The sequence below is a fragment of the Cebus imitator genome, unplaced genomic scaffold (genome assembly GCF_001604975.1).
Source record: "Cebus imitator isolate Cc_AM_T3 unplaced genomic scaffold, Cebus_imitator-1.0 Scaffold220, whole genome shotgun sequence".
In the NCBI taxonomy this organism is placed as follows: domain Eukaryota; kingdom Metazoa; phylum Chordata; class Mammalia; order Primates; family Cebidae; genus Cebus; species Cebus imitator.
This window is the reverse complement of record NW_016107535.1, coordinates 1,573,169-1,593,003: the sequence shown is the minus strand read 5'-3', so window position 1 is coordinate 1,593,003 and position 19,835 is coordinate 1,573,169. Positions and strand designations below refer to the sequence as shown.

The 19,835-nt window shown below is 38.7% G+C and overlaps 1 protein-coding gene across 8 annotated transcripts in view; it reads right to left on the bottom strand.

Annotated features, from left to right (window-relative positions):
- Positions 1-19,835, bottom strand: part of LOC108318535 (LIM domain containing preferred translocation partner in lipoma) — a 731,582-nt gene that overhangs the window by 351,874 nt on the left and 359,873 nt on the right. For 6 of the 8 annotated variants that reach the window (XM_017549618.2, XM_017549612.2, XM_017549616.2 and 3 more), the window contains one exon: positions 6,969-7,094. In XM_017549618.2, coding sequence (XP_017405107.1) covers positions 6,969-7,094 — 126 coding nt within the window. The remainder of the gene's footprint in view (positions 1-6,968; positions 7,095-19,835) is intronic. The other 2 variants (XM_017549620.2, XM_017549611.2) reach the window with 1 other exon arrangement.

Genomic DNA, 19,835 nt, shown 5'->3' with positions numbered 1-19,835 from the left:
TACTTCGAATCCCCTGACCTTTACCTAACCCTTTAAACCAAGTGAACTCAAATACTGCCTGCTCTATGCAGTCCTCCATGACACTGAAAGGTATAAGGTACAATGTTGGAATTCCTGTATTTTATCTCTCAATAATTTTGACACAGGATGATTTACTTGATAATTTAAGTAGCACATTGAAGCCCTTCTTTTGTGTCCCTTTGGGTTACTTATGGGCTTAGCTCTTCTGCAAGATTAAAAATTACTCTAAAGGAAAAACCTGTTGATACTAGCCTTTAAATCTCCAATGAGTGCTCCAGAGGAGGATTTTGTCAAATGTTAGGTGAATGAATCAATGAATCAATGGATATGTGGAATTAAGCCATATTTCTGATATCAACATAGGGATTAATAAGTGAACAGAACTAAAGTCAGAAAACCTGGGAGTGGAAAATATTCCCTGAATAAAAGAAGGAAAATGCTTTAGTAAAACCTATTTTCGTATAGTTTGAAATCAGGTACTGTGATGCTTCCAACTTTGTGTTTTTGTGGTTGTTTGTTTGTTTGCTTGTTTTTGCTTAGAATTATCTTGGCTATGCAGGCTGTTTTTTGGTTCCATATGAAATTTAAGGTGGTTTTTTCCAATTCTGTAATGAAAGTCAATGGTAGCTTGATTGGGATATCATTGAATCTATAGATTACTTTTGGTAGTATGGCCATTTTCACGATGTTGATTCCTCCTAACCATGAGCATGGAATGTTTTTCCATTTGCGTCCTCTCTTATTTCCTTGAACAGTGGTTTGTATTTGTCCTTGAAGAGGTCCTTCACATCCCTTGTAAGTTGTATTCCTAGGTATTTAATTCTTGACTTCAAACTGTACTATAAGGCTACAGAAACCAAGACAGCATGGTACTGGTATCAAAACAGATATATAGACCAATGCAACAGAACAGAGGCCTCAGAAATAACACCACATGTCTACAGCCATCTGATCTTTGACAAACCTGACAAAAACAAGCAATAGGGAAAGGATTCTCTATTTAATAAATGGTGTTGGGAAACTGGCTAGCCATATCCAGAAAGCTGAAGCTGGATCACTTCCTTATACCTTATACAAAAATTAACTCAAGATAGATTAAAGACTTAAATGTAAGACCTGAAGCCATAAAAACCCTAAAAGAAAACCGAGACAATACCATTCAGGACATAGGCATGGGCAAAGACTTCATGACTAAAACACTAAAAGCAATGGCAACAAAAGCCAAAATTGACAAATGAGATCTAATTCAACTAAAGCTCTTCTGCACAGCAAAAGAAACTATTATCAGAGTGAACAGGCAACCTACCAAATGTGAGAAAATTTTTGAAGTCTACTCATGTGACAAAGGGCTAATATTCAGAATCTACAAAGAACGTAAACAAATTTACAGAAAAAAAAAAACCATCAGAAAGTGGGCAAAGGATATGAATAGACACTTCTCAAAAAAAGACATTTATGCAGCCAACAAACATGAAAAAAGCTCATCCTCACTGGTCATTACAGAATTGCAAATTAAAACCATATTAAGATACCATCTTATGCCAGTTAGAATGGTAATCATTAAAAAGTCAGGAAACAACAGATGCTGGAGAGGATGTGGAGGAATAGGAACGCTTTTACACTGTTGGTGGGAGTGTGAATTAGTTCAACCATTGTGGAAGACAGTGCGGTGATTCCTCAAGGATCTAGAACTAGAAATATCATTTGACCCAGCAATCCTATTACTGGGTATATACCCAAAGAATTATAATTCATTCTAGTATAAAGACACATGCACCCATATGTTTATTGCAGCACTGTTCACAATAGCAAAGACTTGTAACCAACCCAAACGCCCATCAATGATACACTGGATAAAGAAAATGTGGCACATATACACCATGGAATACTATGCAGCCATAAAAAAGGATGAGTTCATGTCCTTCACAGGGACATGGATAAAGCTGGAAACCATCATTCTCAGCAAACTGACACAGTAGCAGAAAACCAAAGACTGCATGTTCTCACTCATAAGTGGGAGCTGAACAATGAGAACACAACACGTGGACAGAGGGAGGGGAACATCACACACCAGGGACTGTCAGGGGGTGGAGGTCTAAGGGAGGGATAGCATTAGGAGAAATACCTAGTGTAGATGATGGGGTAATGGATGCAGCCAACCACCATGGCACATATATACCTATGTAAAAACCTGCATGCTCTGTACATGTACCACAGAATTGAAAGTACAATAAAAAACATAAATAAACAATAATTCACTTAAAAAACCCATTTTCAAGAGCTCAGACATTTTTCAGGCTTGTTAGAAGAATAGAGTTCCCTGGAACCTCTCACTATATAAACATTCTACATATATATCATTTTCCCCTAGAACATGAGTCAAAGCAGCCTTACAAAAGTGATAGAGACATGGATTAAAAAAAAAAAAAAAAGCATATAACACATGCTTGACTAATGAGAAATCACAGACCTACTAGCCTACTGTAAGTAGTCAGGTAATTCTATGGGTTTTGAAATTTGCTTTGAACAAAAAATAGAAACATCAAAGCTGGGCATGAATGGTCTACATTTCTAGGACTTTCCAAGTACCTTTTAATTATAACACAACACAGTCTACTACAGACATCATCTTCCCTTGGCACATATTTTTAATATTTTAAGTGTGTGATTATTGTTCTCACAGCCTATAATTACGTTAACCAATAAATATTAACACATCTAATTCAGTTCCACCAGAGGGAAGATAATTCAAAAGGATGAGATGTATCTCTCAATTAACTCTTGCTTTCTTAAATTACAGTAATAGAAAAAAATTAGAATGGATCATCCTTTAATTTCTGAATGAAACAGTCACATGGAAAGCATATTTTACCATAATTTTGAACTTGTTCTACTTAATGGCTATTATAATTAAATTTTGTAACCTTCTCAATGTTTTTATTTTATGGGAAAGCCACACTCAAGGGACAGTGTCACTCAGATGACTGATGCCAGTTTTCATCGATGGTAAAAACATTACAAAAATTAAAACAAAACCCAACACCCTCAATCTGGTGTTTAGAACTTAAAATCAAGCACAGGCCAAAATTCAAAGTCCAGTTGTGCTCAGCTGTGCTCAAGCATATGGCCAAGGAGAAATCATTAATCTTCTTGGTGAGTCTTAGTTTCTTCATCCCTGAAATAAGCACATCAAGCACATCTCAGAATTGAGATATCTATTTCTCACTCAGGTGAGAATATATGTGAAAGTGCTTCAAAATCAGTGCTGTGCAAATACCAGTGATGATGAATTTGTGTGCTCAGAAAGATTGCTCAAACAAAATGTAGCTGCTGAATAAACCTATTAAAATGCAATGGTTTTTGAGAAGCATGTGTAGACACAGCCTTAAAGAATGAAGGTTATATTAAACAAAAAACCTCAAAGCATGATCTTCTCAGAATCTATCAGGTTATAAGAATTTAGAGGTGAAAAAAATATTTAAATGAAAACTCTAGGTTTTCTTGTTTTTGTTTTTGTTTTGTTTTTAAAGGGGAGGGGACAGGCATGGCGGCTCACTCTTATAATCCCAGCACTTAGGGAGGTGGAGGTGGGTGGATCAAGAGGTCAGGAGATGAAGACCAACCAGCTAACATGGTGGAATCCCATCTCTACTAAAAGTACAAAAAATTAGCTGGGTGTGGTGGCGTGTGCCTATAGTCCCAGCTAGTCAGGAGGCTGAGGCAGGAGAATTGCTTGCACTTGGGAGGCGGAGGTTGCATTGAGCCAAGATCGCACCACTGCACTCCAGCCTGGGCAACAGAGATAGAAGCATTTGGGCATAATGCCACTGAGTCCAGTGGCAAAGTCAGTGGCCTTTCTGTCTTCAGATATGAGATTTGGGGCATTTTCTTGGCTGGAATCAAAAAACTGCTGAACATCAGACAACGGTCAGCAAGTATGAAATGCGGCTTGCTGGAGAACGTTTTTCTGACCTGGGCTTACTCTCCTGCATCTTTCCACACTTGGTCTTATTTCCTATCTTCCTTTTTCAGAATGAGTTTTAGACTTCCCCTGATTGAGAACCTTCAACTAACCCCATTCTCTACAAAAGACATACTAAAATCATAATCTGGCATTTAAATGTGCCTACATGCTGTCTGTAGGAAACCTCCCAGACCTATATTCTACTACAAGCCTTCGAAGACTTCATCTGCAGCCATCTGGTTGCTTACAGATCTCTAAATGCAGCCTTGGAGCTTCCAGCCCTGTGGCTCAGGCTATTCTCCCCAGCTGTCTCCAACAATGCAATTCCACTCACCCCTCCAGATGAAAATGCAAGTCTTTTGATAAGAATTATCAGGTTCTGACACCTCAAAAGAATATATCACTATCTTCTTTGTGCTCCTGCTGTAGAGACCATAGCTTCACATATAACATTACAGGCTGTTAGAAGATGACAACGGAGTCCTACTGCTCTTTCTTTCAACTATCTAATTTTCTGCCGCATCAGTTCCCCCAAAAGACCACAGTGACTGGTCTAGACAAGGAGCTCAGTACACATTTACAGGGACAAAGTACATTTTGACTACTCACAGTGCAGATAGAACCAAGTGCAGGGACAGCGAAGGCAGAGCTAAGTGGTAGTATATTTTGCCTTGAATCCCCACATTGCTGACAATTCCATTATATGTTTAGAAAACATAAAGGGAATATATCTAAAGAAGAAAGCAGCTGGGCGTGGTGGCTAATGCCTGTAATCCCAGATGTTGGGAGGCCGAGGCGGGTGGATGGCTTGACGTCAGGAGTTCAAGACAAGCCTCACCAACATGGTGAAACCCCATCTCTACTAAAATACAAAAATTAGCTGTGTGTGGTGGCAGGCCCCAGTCTTCCAGCTACTCAGGAAGCTGAGGCAGGAGAATCGCTTGAACCTGGGAGGCGGAGGTTGCAGGGAGCCAAGATTGTGCCACTGTACTCCAGCCTGAGCAACAGAGCAAGACTCTATCTCATTAAAAACAAAAAGAGGAAGAACCCAGCAATCCCATTACTGAGTATACATCCAAAAGATTATAAATCATTCTATTATAAGGATACATGCACACAGCACTGTTTATAATAGCAAAGACTTGGAACCAACCCAAATGCCTATCGATGATAGACTGGACAGGGAAAATGTGGCACACAGACACCATGGAATACTATGCAGCCATAAAAAATGATGAGTTCATGTCCATTGTAGGGACATGGATGAACCTGGAAACCATCATTCTCAGCAAACTGACACAAGAACAGAAAATCAAACACTACATGTTCTCACTCATAGGCGGATGTTGAACAATGAGAACACATGGACAGATGGAGGGAAGCATCGCACACTGGGGTCTGCAGGGGGGAACTAGAGGAGGGACAGCAGGGGGTGAGGAGTTGGGGAGGGGTAACATGGGGAGAAATGCCAGATATAGGTGATAGGGCGAAAGGCAGCAAACCACACTACCATGTATGTACCTATGCAACAATCTTACATGGTCTTCACATGTACCCCAAAACCTAAAATGCAATAAATACACATTTAAAAGAAAAAAAGGAAGAAGAAGAAAGCGCTGCCGCCTTATGAGGAGTTCAGCAAAGAAAGAGGAGTGGTTTTTAATTCAAGAAAGGAACCACTGTAAATACAGAATCTGCCATTCAAGAGTTGCAGTGAGGCTTAGAGGCTGTAGGCACTCTCACTTAGTCAAGCAAATGTCATGCAGAGTCAAACAGTGACAATAGTGCTTGTCCAACATGTGCAGCTAGAGTTCAGATGGCTGCCTTCTGAGGACCTGGAAGCCCTGAAACAGATTTGCCACAGCCCTTTCAAGACTTTCGAGAGGCAGGGAATGATCACTGGCAGTGGAAGATCAGCTTCTGGAATGCAGACTTAGGTGAAGATGCAGAAAAATAGCCAAGTTCCAAAACAGGCCAAAGACAAGAAAAAAAAGAAAAAACCTAACAAGGCACCATGTGCACTTACAAAACACAGATCAATAGCTACCATCAAATTTTGGCAAATTTCAGGAGAAATTGACATGTTCAAACCGACTGGTGGTACCAGCATGAACTATTCACAACCTTCAGAAAGGAAAGTAAATAAAGGGGTCACACTCATCAGTGTAGCAATTCCACTCCTAGAAATGTGAGGCCAGGAAATAGCTCTGAAGACAATATACACAAATATGTCCCTTGCAACATTATTTATAACAATGACAAAAATAATGAAAACCACCTTAATGTTCAACAAAAGTAATTTCTTTTCAAATGACATAGCCCTTCACCTTAACCTTGCCTAGCCAAGCTGAGTCACATTTGTGAAAACTATAACAACATATAACAAAATACCCATATAGACAAAGCTGTGAAAAGATCAAGGCAACGGAAGAAGAGATTTACTTTTGTATATAATATTTTTGTGTAATGTTGTGTTATTTTTAAATAAAATATTCAAAGAGCCAGTTTAAGAACTATCTGTCAGTTGACTAACACACATTGATATTAAATAAAAAGACCACTTAAGCCATTGACTCTAAGAAGATCAAAAAAGAATTAAAGGGCTGGGCACGGTGGCTCACCCCTATAATCCCAGCACTTTAGGAAGCCCAGGCAGGCAGATCATGAGGTCAGGAGTTCAAGGCCAGCCTGGCCAACATGATGAAACCCCATCTCTACTAAAGATAAAAAGAATCCGGTGGTGGTGGCGTGTGCCTGTAGTCCCAGCTGCTCAGGAGGCTGATGCAGGAGAATCTCTTGAACCCAGTAGGTGGAGGTTGCAGTGAGCTGAGATTGTACCACTGCACTCCAGACTGGGCAACAGAGCAAGACTCTGTTTCAAAAAAAGAAAAAATAAAAGAGCTCTCAGATGCAGCACATTCTTTCTGATAAGTGTAGAATATCTGGGACTGGCTGTGTGGAGACGGATGTGGGCAGCACTAACCTGCAGAGGTCGAGGCTTGTAGGGCGAGCTGCACTCAAGGTCAGCGAGGATGCTGGTCAAGGAGTCAATCTCAGCGTCCAGGCTGGAGCGCCTCTCCTCAAGTGTCTTGCCTCCGGGATTTCCCTGCTGGACGCAACACATACATGTTAATAAATGAAATTTCCATTGATATCATTGTAAGTTCAAATGTCTCAAGTTACAGTGCGGCTTTGTCCAAGTTTTTCTGTACCTCTTTTTTTTAAATTAAGCTTTGATAAAATCTCAGTGAGGTTGGCTGAGATAGAATTATCACTATGACAGATATGGAAACAGAAAAATAAAAGATGATTATTTCTCAGATTGCATATTTAGAAGATTTTTTTTAAGTATACAAGTAAAGGAAAATAAATGTCTCCATTCCTGCACTTAAAGAGCAGAACCAGCTTAAGAGAGTTCACAAGCTCTTGCTGTTTAGAAACCACTGCCTAGAATAATAACATTTATTGGAGCAGCAAGGAGCAGGGAAAGGAGACTGATATTCCAGAAAGAGAAATTAGCACTTGAAGATATCGGAGCATGGAAATGCTTAGAAGTCTGAGGTCCAGGGGGTATTAGGTACACATGTCTGCAAGGATGGCAAGACCCAAGCGATACATGTAAAACGTGAGCTGGAAAGAGACCTCTTAGGGTTCTACTGAGGGGCAGAGGAAGCATGTGGCAGTCAGCACAGACGATGAAGTCAGGATCTCTGGATTTCATATGTTAGAGCCCCATATTACCTGCAGTCAGAATCAACAAGAGGAGAGTAAAGGACAATGACATCGCCACAGGGTGTTTTCAGGAATTATGACCAGGTTTGGGAAAAACAAGCAAAGCATCTGTCTAGAGTTAAAAGCAAGGACGTATAAAGTAAGATGACTCTAGTATTTGGAGGCAGGGTGAAGTAAAAAAATAATCTTCTAAAGTGACAATTTAATAATGATCATGTGTGTGTATGGAATAAGCTCTTAAAACTTCATCAAGCACTCCAGCCCACACGACAGACAAATAATAATAATAATAATAAAATAATATATATATTTCATATTATCACATTGTCTAAAGCAGCCACCTTACAATTTTTTCCTTTTAAATGTATTATTATGACCCCTCTACATCACGTCATCTTATCCCCTTACCCTTTTAAATCTATTTTTTATAATATCTACCACCATGTGTATTTTTCTGTTTATTTTCAGTCTCTCCCATAGAACATAAAAGCTTTGTGAGAAGGTTTGTCTGTTTTGTTCCTGCTTCCTCAGAATCTCGTTCAAGGCCTAGTCCATGCAGGTGTTCAGTAAGTATTTTTGAATAAATAAATCAATGAAGAATAACAGACTGTGCCACAGGTTCAGCCAGTGACCTTCCTCATATCAATGTATCTTGGATAAACACAGTTAGAGGTACAACAGTAGGCACTGGATACTCTAGGATTTGATATAAAAAGGGAACCAAAGAGGTTCAGTGTGCATCTGTGTGTGCACACACGTCTGGGTGTACACATGCTCACACTGGTAAGTACGCATATATCATCAAGCTGGATGGCCCAGATTTGAAGGCTGGCCTTGTGAAATTGAGAGATTTTCTTCCACTCTCTTGTCACAACCAAAAATAGAAAAAGAGTGACATGACAGGTTGGTTGAAATTCAGACTTTTCTGATTCTGAATTTCCAGTGTGATTAAACTCTTAAATGCCAGCAGGTCTGTATACTGGAAACAGATGTTTTCAAGGTGCTAATCCCTGTATCAGAGGAGATCTCATGTGTATCTCAAAGGGCAGTAATGACTATGAAACATTTTGGTATAATTAAGAAAAACTCCACTTAACATTTAAACTTCATGTGAACATTCCGGGTAATGGTTCCTGGTATAAGGAAAGGCAGGGCATTGTTGCTATGGAAGGCAACTAAAAGCCGAGTAAAGTTGCTTCTCTTGTGTGCAGACATAAAATATTATGGTAGACATTAATTTGTTAAGCGTATTTCCACATACTCATAGATAGTCCAATATATTGGAAGGGTGATAGATTGGTGTCTGCTTAATTCTTTCCCTGGGCCATAATTTTCTCATCTATAACATGAAGACAATATCACATGTTCTACCTAAGCCAGGGTGATGTTACAAGATTCAGATAAGAAAATGGATGAGAAAATACTCTGTAAGTTGTAAAGTGCTATAATTATGATGATTTTCCTAAATAGCATTAATTATAGCAACCAGTAACTATAAGTTAATATGAATAATATAGCTATTGTTAATTATTCTTCTTCTTGAGGGAAGCATCATTCATTAAGTGTTCCCTCGGGGTATTAGCAGAGACAGGATTTAATCAGGTCTTCAACATCTGTGCTTTACTGAATCAGAAAGTACATCAAATGCCTATGCCCGAAGTCACTGTAATATCTAACCACTGAGACTCAACAAGTCACAGAATTACCCTGAACTATACCATGAAACAAGTATTTATGACATGCAACCAGTCAGTGCTTGTAAGATATCAGTTAGTTTCCAGGATCCTTATTTTCCTTACCCTCTAAGTTCAGACTGCTCCCTATTTTCAGTTTCTCATATTAGGTTGATGTAATTTATTAAAATTTCCAGCCTAATACTGTGTGATTTTGCATGAAAACTGGATAACAGGGCAGCATGGCAGGGGAAGACTGTGCAAATATGATAGTAGCTTTACTCCTACATTTCAATCCCATTATGAATCAGAATAGAGATTCTCGAGTCTCGATTTTATATCCCATGTCAAATAACTGATGTCCTGCCCAAGTCCCGCCATGAATCTCATTTATCTTTAGATTTAGGGGCTCTTGCTACTCCCAAACGCTTATACCAGATACCAAGACCCAAAGTCCTATAACCAAGCAACAGAATCCTGTAGACTTACCAACATGTCTTCTTCCTAATTAATTCCCTATCCCAGTAGCTGTGCTAGTTACCTGATTAATAAATGACCTTCCCAGTGCCAGCAACAAGGAAGATTCTCCTGATGAATGCTTTTTCAAGTTACCACCACAAGCTTTTATAAGTAGTTATTGTAATTATAACAATCCCCACACTCTTCAACCATAACTAGAGAGATTTCAAAGATTATATCGTCTTAGTTTGTATTCTGCCAAGAAAAACAATGCCTGTGACAAAAGCTTGTATATAGGCCATTTATTTTGGGAATCAATTCCGAGAAACAGTACTGAGGGATTAGAAAGAGTTAAGCAGAGAAGAAAGGAAATATGGTTTGGCTGTGTCTCCACCCAAATTTCATCTTGAATTGTAGCTCGCATAATCCCCTCATGCTGTGGGCGGGAGCATGTGGGAGATAATTGAATCATGGGGCAGTTTCCGCCATACCGTTCTCATGGTATTGAATGAGCCTCATGTGATCAGATGGTTTTATAAAGGGAAATCCCTTTTGCTTGATTCTCACTCTCTCTTGCCTGCCGTCATGTAAGATGTGACTTTTGCCTTCTGCCATGACTGAGAGGCCTCCCCAGCCACATGGAAATGTGACTCCATTAAATCTTTTTTCTTTATAAATTACCCAGTCTCGGGTATGTCTTTATGAGCCCAATGAGAATAGACTAATGCTGAAGGAAAGCCAATTCAAATATGTTATATTGAGCTGGCCAGCAACATGGGCAATTAGGGCTCCATCCTCCTGGAGCATGCTGAGGAGTCCTGTAAAATGTGCCTCAAGTTGTTCCATCTGAGAGGTTGGAGAGTGGACATGTATCCTCAACCTCCATTTCTCCATTGGTTTAGGATTGCCTACTAGATGTTAAACTCCCTCATATTTGTCCCAAGAAGTTAAATGGACTCAGAGAAGGCCCAGCACAGAAAGTGAGTGAAAGGTGATGCAGTTGAGGCCAAGGACTGCTAGGTCACACCTGTGCAGAGGTGATCGCTGTAGCAGCAGCTGGTACAGGTACTAGGAGGGAAAGAATCGAGGCTGGGAACCAAGGGTGTCTAGTGACAGCGTCCCTTTACCAAGGTTGACAAACTGCCATGAATAAATCATTTGAACATATTATATTTATTTTTATCCATTCTCTAAATACATATGTGGTAAAAGCTCACCAAACCACAGTTGGGACTTATTATGACTTGAAAAATCATCGTAAGTCCCAACAGCAGAATTACAGGACAATGACACCCTCACTGTAAGTACATAAAGACAGTCCAAAAAACAAGAGCCAGAACCAAAACATATAGTGTGTGAATGAAATAAACTTAGGCCATTATCAAGAGTCTGACTTTAAATGGGTCATATTTCATTCCAACTATCTCTAAACCACTAACCACAGATGACAGACAAGGAGTACCAGCAAACAGTTATGAAAAAGCATTGATTTGTATGTATTTACTTTTTCATTCTTTATATCCAAAGAAATTTAAACTCACAGAGAAGTGATTCCTAGGAATTCCTATGAAATTCCAAAGAAATTTCCTAAGAAATTCCTAAGAATTCCTAAGGATTTCTAATTTTTTCAAAGCCACTATCACACTGGAGAACTTTAACATAGAAACAGTATTATCTAATATCACCCATACTCACATTTCACCAGTGGTTCCAGTAGTGTCCTTTTATCTACTGTAAATTTCCATCCCAAATCCAAAGATCACATAATAAACTAATATGTCTTTTTATTCTCTTTTAATTTAGAACACGCTCCCAGTTAATTGTTGATTTTTATAAAGCTAATTTTAAAAATAATCCTGGCCAAGTGTCTTATAAAATGTCCACCAATCTGATTTTTCTTGATGATTTGGTTCAGATTAAACAAGTTTGGAGGGAATATCACCTGCATGAGGCCACATCTTTCCTGCTGCCTTCCATCAGGAAGCTCATGCTGTCAGTTTGGCCCATATTTGGGTGATGCCGAGTTTGATGACTCGATTAACGTAGTGTCTACCAGATTTCACCATTGTAAGCATAGCTGGATCATCTTTAAATTTAAAAATAATCTATGAGGTGATACTTCAGTGCACTGTGAGTATTCTACTCCTCAAAAACCTTTCACCCACCCAGTGGTTTTAGCATCCACAGATGATCTCTGCCTGAGCTAATTATGGCCTTAATGATTGTGAAATGGTGAGATCATTCATTATTAATGAATGAAAATAAACAGATCTTGCCTAATACATTAACAATTTGTTTGTTCAGTATTCATTTCAGTTTCAAGGTAGGAAAACAGCATTAACGGAAAAGTCTTGCACTACGAAAAAAAAAATAGTTAAGGAGCTTAATGATCAAATAAAAACTGTCACATAGGAAAATCTTATCTAGGCTATTAAGGGAAACAAAAGACCAAGGGGAATGGTCTATTTAATTAAGAACCAGTCTCCACCCTAGGATGTTTATATACTGGAATTAGATCCAATGCCCAGCGTCACACTCAAAACATACATGACCCTGAACTAATCTTCAACAACCTTCAGAATCTTTGAGATTCTGAAACAGACAAATAACCATACTAATACATCACAGAACATGAATTTGAAAAGCCAGAATTTGTATGTGACTGCCCAATGACAGACCTAAGAAAGTAACCAAATAATCCTTAGAGAAATCTGTCTTAAATGTACTAAATCAATGTGTTTTCAACTGTGCTTCACAGAGCTAAAGGCATGTCTTACCACTGATCCCATGTGGAAAACAAAGGGGTTCCCAGATTCACCCAAGCTTGAGCTTCCTTTTGTGATTAATTAGAAAAAGAAAAGCTTTCCCTGATAACTTAGGAATATAAAACTACCTTAACTTAGTAAAACCTAAGAGGCTAATAACATAAAATATTACATTGTGTTTACATACAACTTTTATTTTCCTTTCAATGCCAGTTTCATTTAAGTTTAATAATGCAACAGGTATTTCACTCCACTTTTTTTCTATTATGGTCAGTAAATTTATTACTCTCTTATGTCTATTATCAGTGGGAAAAAAGATGGTGATAACTAAAGGAATTTTGAGTGTTTTCTTTTTAAATAACAAAACACACTATCTTTGTTAGTCTATTTTGCATTGCTATAATACAAAACCTGAAGCTGGGGGATTTATAAAGAAAAGAGGTTTATTTGGCTCATGGTTTCGCAGGCTGTACAGGAAGCACGGAGCTAGCATCTGCTTCTGGTGAGGACCTCAGGAAGCATTTACTCATGGAGGAAGGTAATGGAAGGCAGCATGTCGTAAAGTGAGAGAGGGTGGAAGAGAGAGTGAGGAGGGGTGCCATGCTCTTTTAAACAATCAGCTCTTCTGTGAACTAACAAAGAACCCACCCTGTATGACCTGTACCATGGGGAGGGCACTGATAACGGTTTGGCTCTATGTCCCTACCCAAATCTCATCTGGAAATGTACTTCCATAATTCCCGGTGTTGTGGGAGAGACCCAATGGGAGATAATTTGAATCACGGGGAAGTTTTCCCCATACTGTTCTCCTGGTAGTGAATAAGTTTCACAACATCTAATGATTTTATCAGGGGATTCTGCTTTTACATTCTCCTCATTTTCTCTTACTGCCACCATGTAAGAAGTGTCTTTCGCCTCCCATGAGGATTGCCCAGGAATGTGGAGCTGTAAGTCCAATTAAACCTCTTTTCTTTCCAGTGTCAGATATGTCTTTATCAATAGTGTGAAAACAGACTCATACAGGCACCAAGCCATTCATGACGGAACTAAGCACCTCCCACTAGACCATACCTCCAACACTGGGATTAAATTTCAACATGAGATCTGGAGGGGAGAAATATCCAAACTGTTTCCATCTAGTTTCTCTTGAAAGTGTATCTGTTTTGTTGTAAGTTAGCTCAAGATCAATCGTTTATCTATCATCTGTCGTTGATGAATTGGAAACAAGCAATATGTATTTATTTGTAATTACTGTAATTAAGTTGTTTCCTCAAAGCATCACTAATACAAAAGAATACTGGTGAAAGCTTTGGAGTCAGGCTGTAATTGCCGGATGTCCCACTTGCTGGCTTTGTGACCCTCAACAATTCACCTGAGTTCTCTGGGTTCCTCATGCAGTTGTAAAAATTAAATGGGTTCATACATGTCAAGTGATATTCACATAAGTATTCAATAAATGCTAGTTATTTGTTAATTTAACCACAGTCTCAAAATAAATGTTTCTGTTAATGGTCAATTGAGTATGTGACTTTTAAAAGTATTTTGATCAAAAGTAAAAATAAATTACTAAGAGGCTTCAGTAGATGGGGCTTCTATGCATCCGGACATGTGTAATGGTGCCAGGAATTACCTATACAGAACACAATCCTAGATCAGTGTTTTTAAAACATTAGACTATATGGAGCCACCTGGAGGACTTATTAAACCTTAGATTTCCAGGCTGCACCTGCCATAGTTTCTTATTCTGTATATCTTGGCTGCCCAAGAACCCACCTTTCTAGTAAGTTCATAGGTGATAGTGATGGCGCAGGTCTGAGGGTGTTCTCAGCGTCCTCAGTGACAGTGGTGGTCTGAGTCATTCTCAAAGTGAGGTGTTCCCACTTTGAGAACAACTTTTCTAAGTGGATTTCTAACACAATGAATACTTACGTGTGTGGGGCAGGGGGAGTGGGGGGGGTACAGAGTGAATTTATATTTTTTCCCTTAAAAACAACCTATATTATGTTGTATGGTTAATGATGCCATGAAAATACCAATAGACAGTTCAAATAATGGTTAAGAGGTATTGGGATTAAAATAAAAACGAAGACAGTAACATTTCTACTTAATATAATCTCCCATGATATATAATAATATGAGTAGCCTCACCAAACTGATCCTGATAATGTTTAGTGGGGACAGGCAGTATTCAGTAGTGAGAAATGCAGCAAATATGATCTATTTTATCTAACAGAAATGTCATTTTATGGAATGAGATACAAACTGTTGTAAGTTAGGGAAGAAATGAATTTGTTCCTATTGGGATGTGTATCCTCTTTCCCACTCATTCAGTTGAAGTATTTATCTTTTCCAAAACCCTTCTTATCTATCTCCCCAAATGTACCCTCTCCAGGGGAGGAGGACTTACAAATAACCCACTAATTTGATAATTAGCCTAATTTTCCTCTTTGTCTAATTTTCCATGATAACAATGTTCATAGGATAACACTCATGATAGATTTGCATGGATGGCTTTTTTCCATGCTACTCTAGAAAATAGTTTATGCTAAGTAGTATGCACTATAAAAAAGCCATGATACTCAACCTTGAGGAGATTATACATATTCCACTGAAAAATATCACTTCTACCTTTACGTAGAGGTACCAAATACACTATGTTCTTTGATACTCTTTATAAATTTAAAAACAAAAACAATCCTCTTCTCTAAAAAGCTTCTTATCTAATGGTTAACAGAAATACAACTCAACTTTTCTAATGTACAAAACTAGGCCTAAACTCAAGTCTTATTAATATCTGAGAAGCACATCTTGTCCACATGTTAAGGGTAGTGGGAAAAGTTGTCTCAAAAGCTGCCTTGGGAGCAAACTCTAGAGGCTTCATAACAGGATACATTTTCATAATGTGAAGTGGAATGCTGCCTTGACAACTGAGAACATAGCACTGAAAAAAAAAAACATAAACAAGAAATAAGGTATACAACAGAAGACAAGAGTTTTTCATGATACTAGTATACTTGAAGTACAAAAACATTATATTAGGCCATTTTTGCATCACTATAAAACAAGACCTGAGGTTGGGTAATTTATAAAGAAAAGAAGATTAATTGGCCCATGATTATGCAGGCTGTATGAGAAGCATGGTGTCAATATCTGGTCGGTTTCTGATGAGCGCCCCAGGAAGCTCATAATCACGATGGAAGGTGACATATACCATGTCATATGGCGAGAGGAGGAACAAGGGCCGGGGAGAGGTACCAAATTCTCTAAACAACCAGATCTCACATGAACCCGGAGGAAGAACTCACTCATCACCCAGGGGATGGCACTAACCCATCATAAGAAATCCATCTTCATGATTGGATATTTCCCATTAGGCCCCACTTTCAACACTGGAGATCACATTTTGACATGATTTGGAGGGGAAAAAAAACATCCAAACCATACCAAACGTCAAGATAGATAGAACATAAATGCTAGGCTTGATAAATGCTAGAATTTTTTTTTCCTCACAATTCATATTATTTAATCCTTTTCAGCCCTAACACACTCACCCAGCATTAGCAATGTTTGATCAACCCAAATATCCTTTAAAGGAAATGGTCCTGCCCCCACCCTTTGGTGCCAATGGAGCCATGTTTTGAAACATGTGACTCCATTTCAGAACACTGAGGCCCACAGAACCAAGGGTCCATAAACAGGCTGGTGAACCTTACTTTTGGACAGAGACAAGGAAATTAGATAGACAAATAAGTCTCCTTTTCTTATGAGTTTGGACTAAAAAATATGTAACAAAACTGCCGTCAGCCATGGTGTCTCACGCCTATAATCCCAGCACTGTGGGAGGCTGAGGTGGGTGGATCACCTGTGGTCAGTGAGAATAGTCTGGCCAACATGGTGAAACCCCATCTCTACTAAAAATACAAAAATTTGCCGAGTGCTGGTGGTTGGTTCCTGTAGTCCCAGCTACTTGGGAGGCTGAGGCAGGAGAATTGCTTGAACCCAGGAGGTAGAAGTTGCAGTGAGCCAAGATTGCACCACTGCACTTGAGCCTGGGCAACAAGAAGAAACTTTGTCTCAAAAAAAATAAAAATAAAAAACTGACACAGGGATGAGGTATGGCCAAGATCAACCAAAAGGATGATGGTGTACATGGTTAATTATTAACAATCCAAACACACAACAGGAGAAAAACAATGAGCATGGAAACACTAGAGAAGCAGAGGAACAGAGATCGAGGAGAGGAAAAAGAGGAAGGGAGAGAGAAAAAAATGAGAAGAAAAGAAAGATGTAAGAGATCACCCACAGATCTGCCCTGACCCTGAGCTTTCTAGTAGCAGATCTCATTGAGATGGAGAATTAAAATAAATGTCATTATTCAGCAGTACTCCAAAGGGCCTCTGTTTCACACAATCGGCCCTACTTCTGCAGCCTACACAAGACCAAGTCCAGCTGATACCATTAAGCAGTCTCTGACTTTCTGGAACTCAACTTTTACTTCTATAAAAATGAGGGTATGGACCTTCCAGGTGCTTTTGCATTTTTTTTTAACCTCTAATACTCATAGATTTATAATGACATTTCACAACTTGCCTGTTGCTACGTTTGCTGTCCAAAAGCAATCAGACTAAATCCATAAGAGTTAGGCCAACCCTGAGTTTAAGCCAACTCTTATACTAGTAAGGGCAGGGTCATAGTTAAAGTGGTCTGAACTTGACTACACACAAGTAGCCTCATTGTTCACTGCTCTATTCAAATAAGAAAATAAAACTAAATATGCAACAAAAACCCTTCACTTTTCACAATATTTACCTACTCATTGAATGATTTCTACTGAATTCCAGCCCTTATAAAATAAAAATAATATAAATAATATATTTTAAACTAATCTCCTACAATTAAAGGTCAATTTGCAGAGATAATAATATGGAACAATGCATATATTATATTATCTATTCACCAATAAAACAAGAACTATAAGAATAACCACAATAAGTTGAATTATTTGACAGTAAAATAGATACTTGGCACCCCCTTTTTAAGCAGCAGAGTCCCCGGTAAAAACGAAATCAGACATAGAACCCCATTCTATGAAACATATACAGAGCTGCTTTATTCCCCATCTCCTCTAGTAATATTTCCTGAAGCAATTCTAAGATATTAATAGTTTAAAAACACTGCTACAGGTTATCTAGGCAATCTTTGGCATCCTAGAAAGTCAGCTTACCAGTTAGTCCACGCACACAGTTTTGCTAAATGAAGCTGTCTTCTCTGAGCTCTGTGTTTGTGCATACAAAAGAAATACATCTGTTTGAAATTTCTATATGGAAATACCTATAAAGATATCCATAGGATCATCCAGGAATCCTTTGCATAACAAAATAACATGAAATAATAAAATCAGTAGACAAGTAATAGGGGAAAAAAGGTTTACTCTTATATTAAAACTATCCTATGTGAGGAGGGGGCTGGAGGAGATGCACAACAACTATGTGGATTTATTACTAAAATAGAACATGTCAGGTAATTTTGCTATTGATTATGTTGTTTAAAACCTGATGGAAGGCATTTTTCTTATTTTTCATTTTGAAAACACAGGTTTAATAAGCTCAGGCATGCTAAATTTCAAAAACTACTTTCTCACTTTCCCCAAAATTCAAATACTTAGAAATGTGATGTTAACTTTATACATTGGCTCATCATTCTCAAGCCTTTTATTCTCAAGCTCTTTTTTGACCCCTTAAAATGTTACCAAAATTGGAAACCACAAAAAAGTATTCAATTCCCATGTCCCATATTCCATATAATACAGTCAGATGTATAAGCAAAGGACCATGCCATGGAAACGTACAGAGGGGGGGAAATTCCTTCCTTCCCTCCCTCCCTCCCTCCCTCCTCTCCCCAACCCCCCACCTCTTTCTCTCTTTCCGAGGTTTCACTCTTGTTGCCCTGGCTAGAGTGCAGTGGTGCTCAATGCAACCTTGGCTTATTGCAACCTCCACCACCCGGGTTGAAGGGATTCTACTGCCTAAGCCTCCTGAGTAGCTGGGATTACAGGAGCATGCCAACATGCCTGGCTAATTTTGTATTTTTAGTAGAGATGGGGTTTCACCATGTTGGCCAGGCTGGTCTCGAACTCCTGGCCTCAGGTGATCCACGTGCCTCAGCCTCCCAAAGTGCTGCTGGGATTACAGGCATGAGCCACTGTGCCCAGCTGAGAAATGTCTTTAAACATTTGTGGTTCTGATTCTATACGTTAAATACTATTGATGAGGATGTGCAGATGAAGGATGTTTGAGAAACTGCAAGAGAATCGATTATAGTTGATAAGCATAGAAAATGGAACTAAGGCTCATGAAATATTAGAACCAGAAGGAGGAATTTACATCACTATTCCAACATTTTTATTTTAAGATAATACAATTCCCCCAAAAAAGGTAAGGTAGTCTGTCTAGTGAAGTGGCTGAAATAGGACTAAAACCTTAACACCTCCCACTGTGAAACATCTTTTCCAAAACTACATCTCATACATTTCAACTGATCTTCTTAAGAACATAAAAAATAGGAAATATCCTATGAGCCAGCGATATTATTAGGCAGCTACCCAGTCCACTGCACACAGCCTGGGACATAGTCACGGCTGGGAAAGCAAGGGAAAAAAAATTATAGCACCCTCTGCATTGTCATTATCACATGGAAGTGCTCAGGTTTAGGAAAGTGCTTTCATATATAAAATCTCATCAAGCTATTCCAGCAATCCTAGAAATTAGTAGATGCTATTATTCCTGTTTTACAAAAGAGGATAGCCCAAGAATCAGAGAGAAAAAGAGAACTTTCTAGGGTTATTAGGGTAGTAAATGGAAGAATTAGAATTTGGAAATCAACATTTTGCTCCAAAGCTCTTGCACTTTGCATGACATTAGGTAGAAAATATAAAAGGGGAAATGCCTTCTAGCACCAAGCAGAGATTATGTGGGCCTATCAGATGACCAAAAATGAGGTCATGGCTACAACTACAATTAAAAAGTCAAGCTCTAATATTGTTTTTGGGCATTTACTTCCCCATTTAGGATAGGTTTCATTCACTTTTCCATAAATGTTTATCAAATATGCAAGATATACTGACAAGAAGGTCAGCCAAGAAGGAGGGAGAGAGGGAGGGGGAGAAGGAGGAGAGGGAAGTAGGGAGAGAAGGAAGGAAGGAAGGAAGGAAGGAAGGAAGGA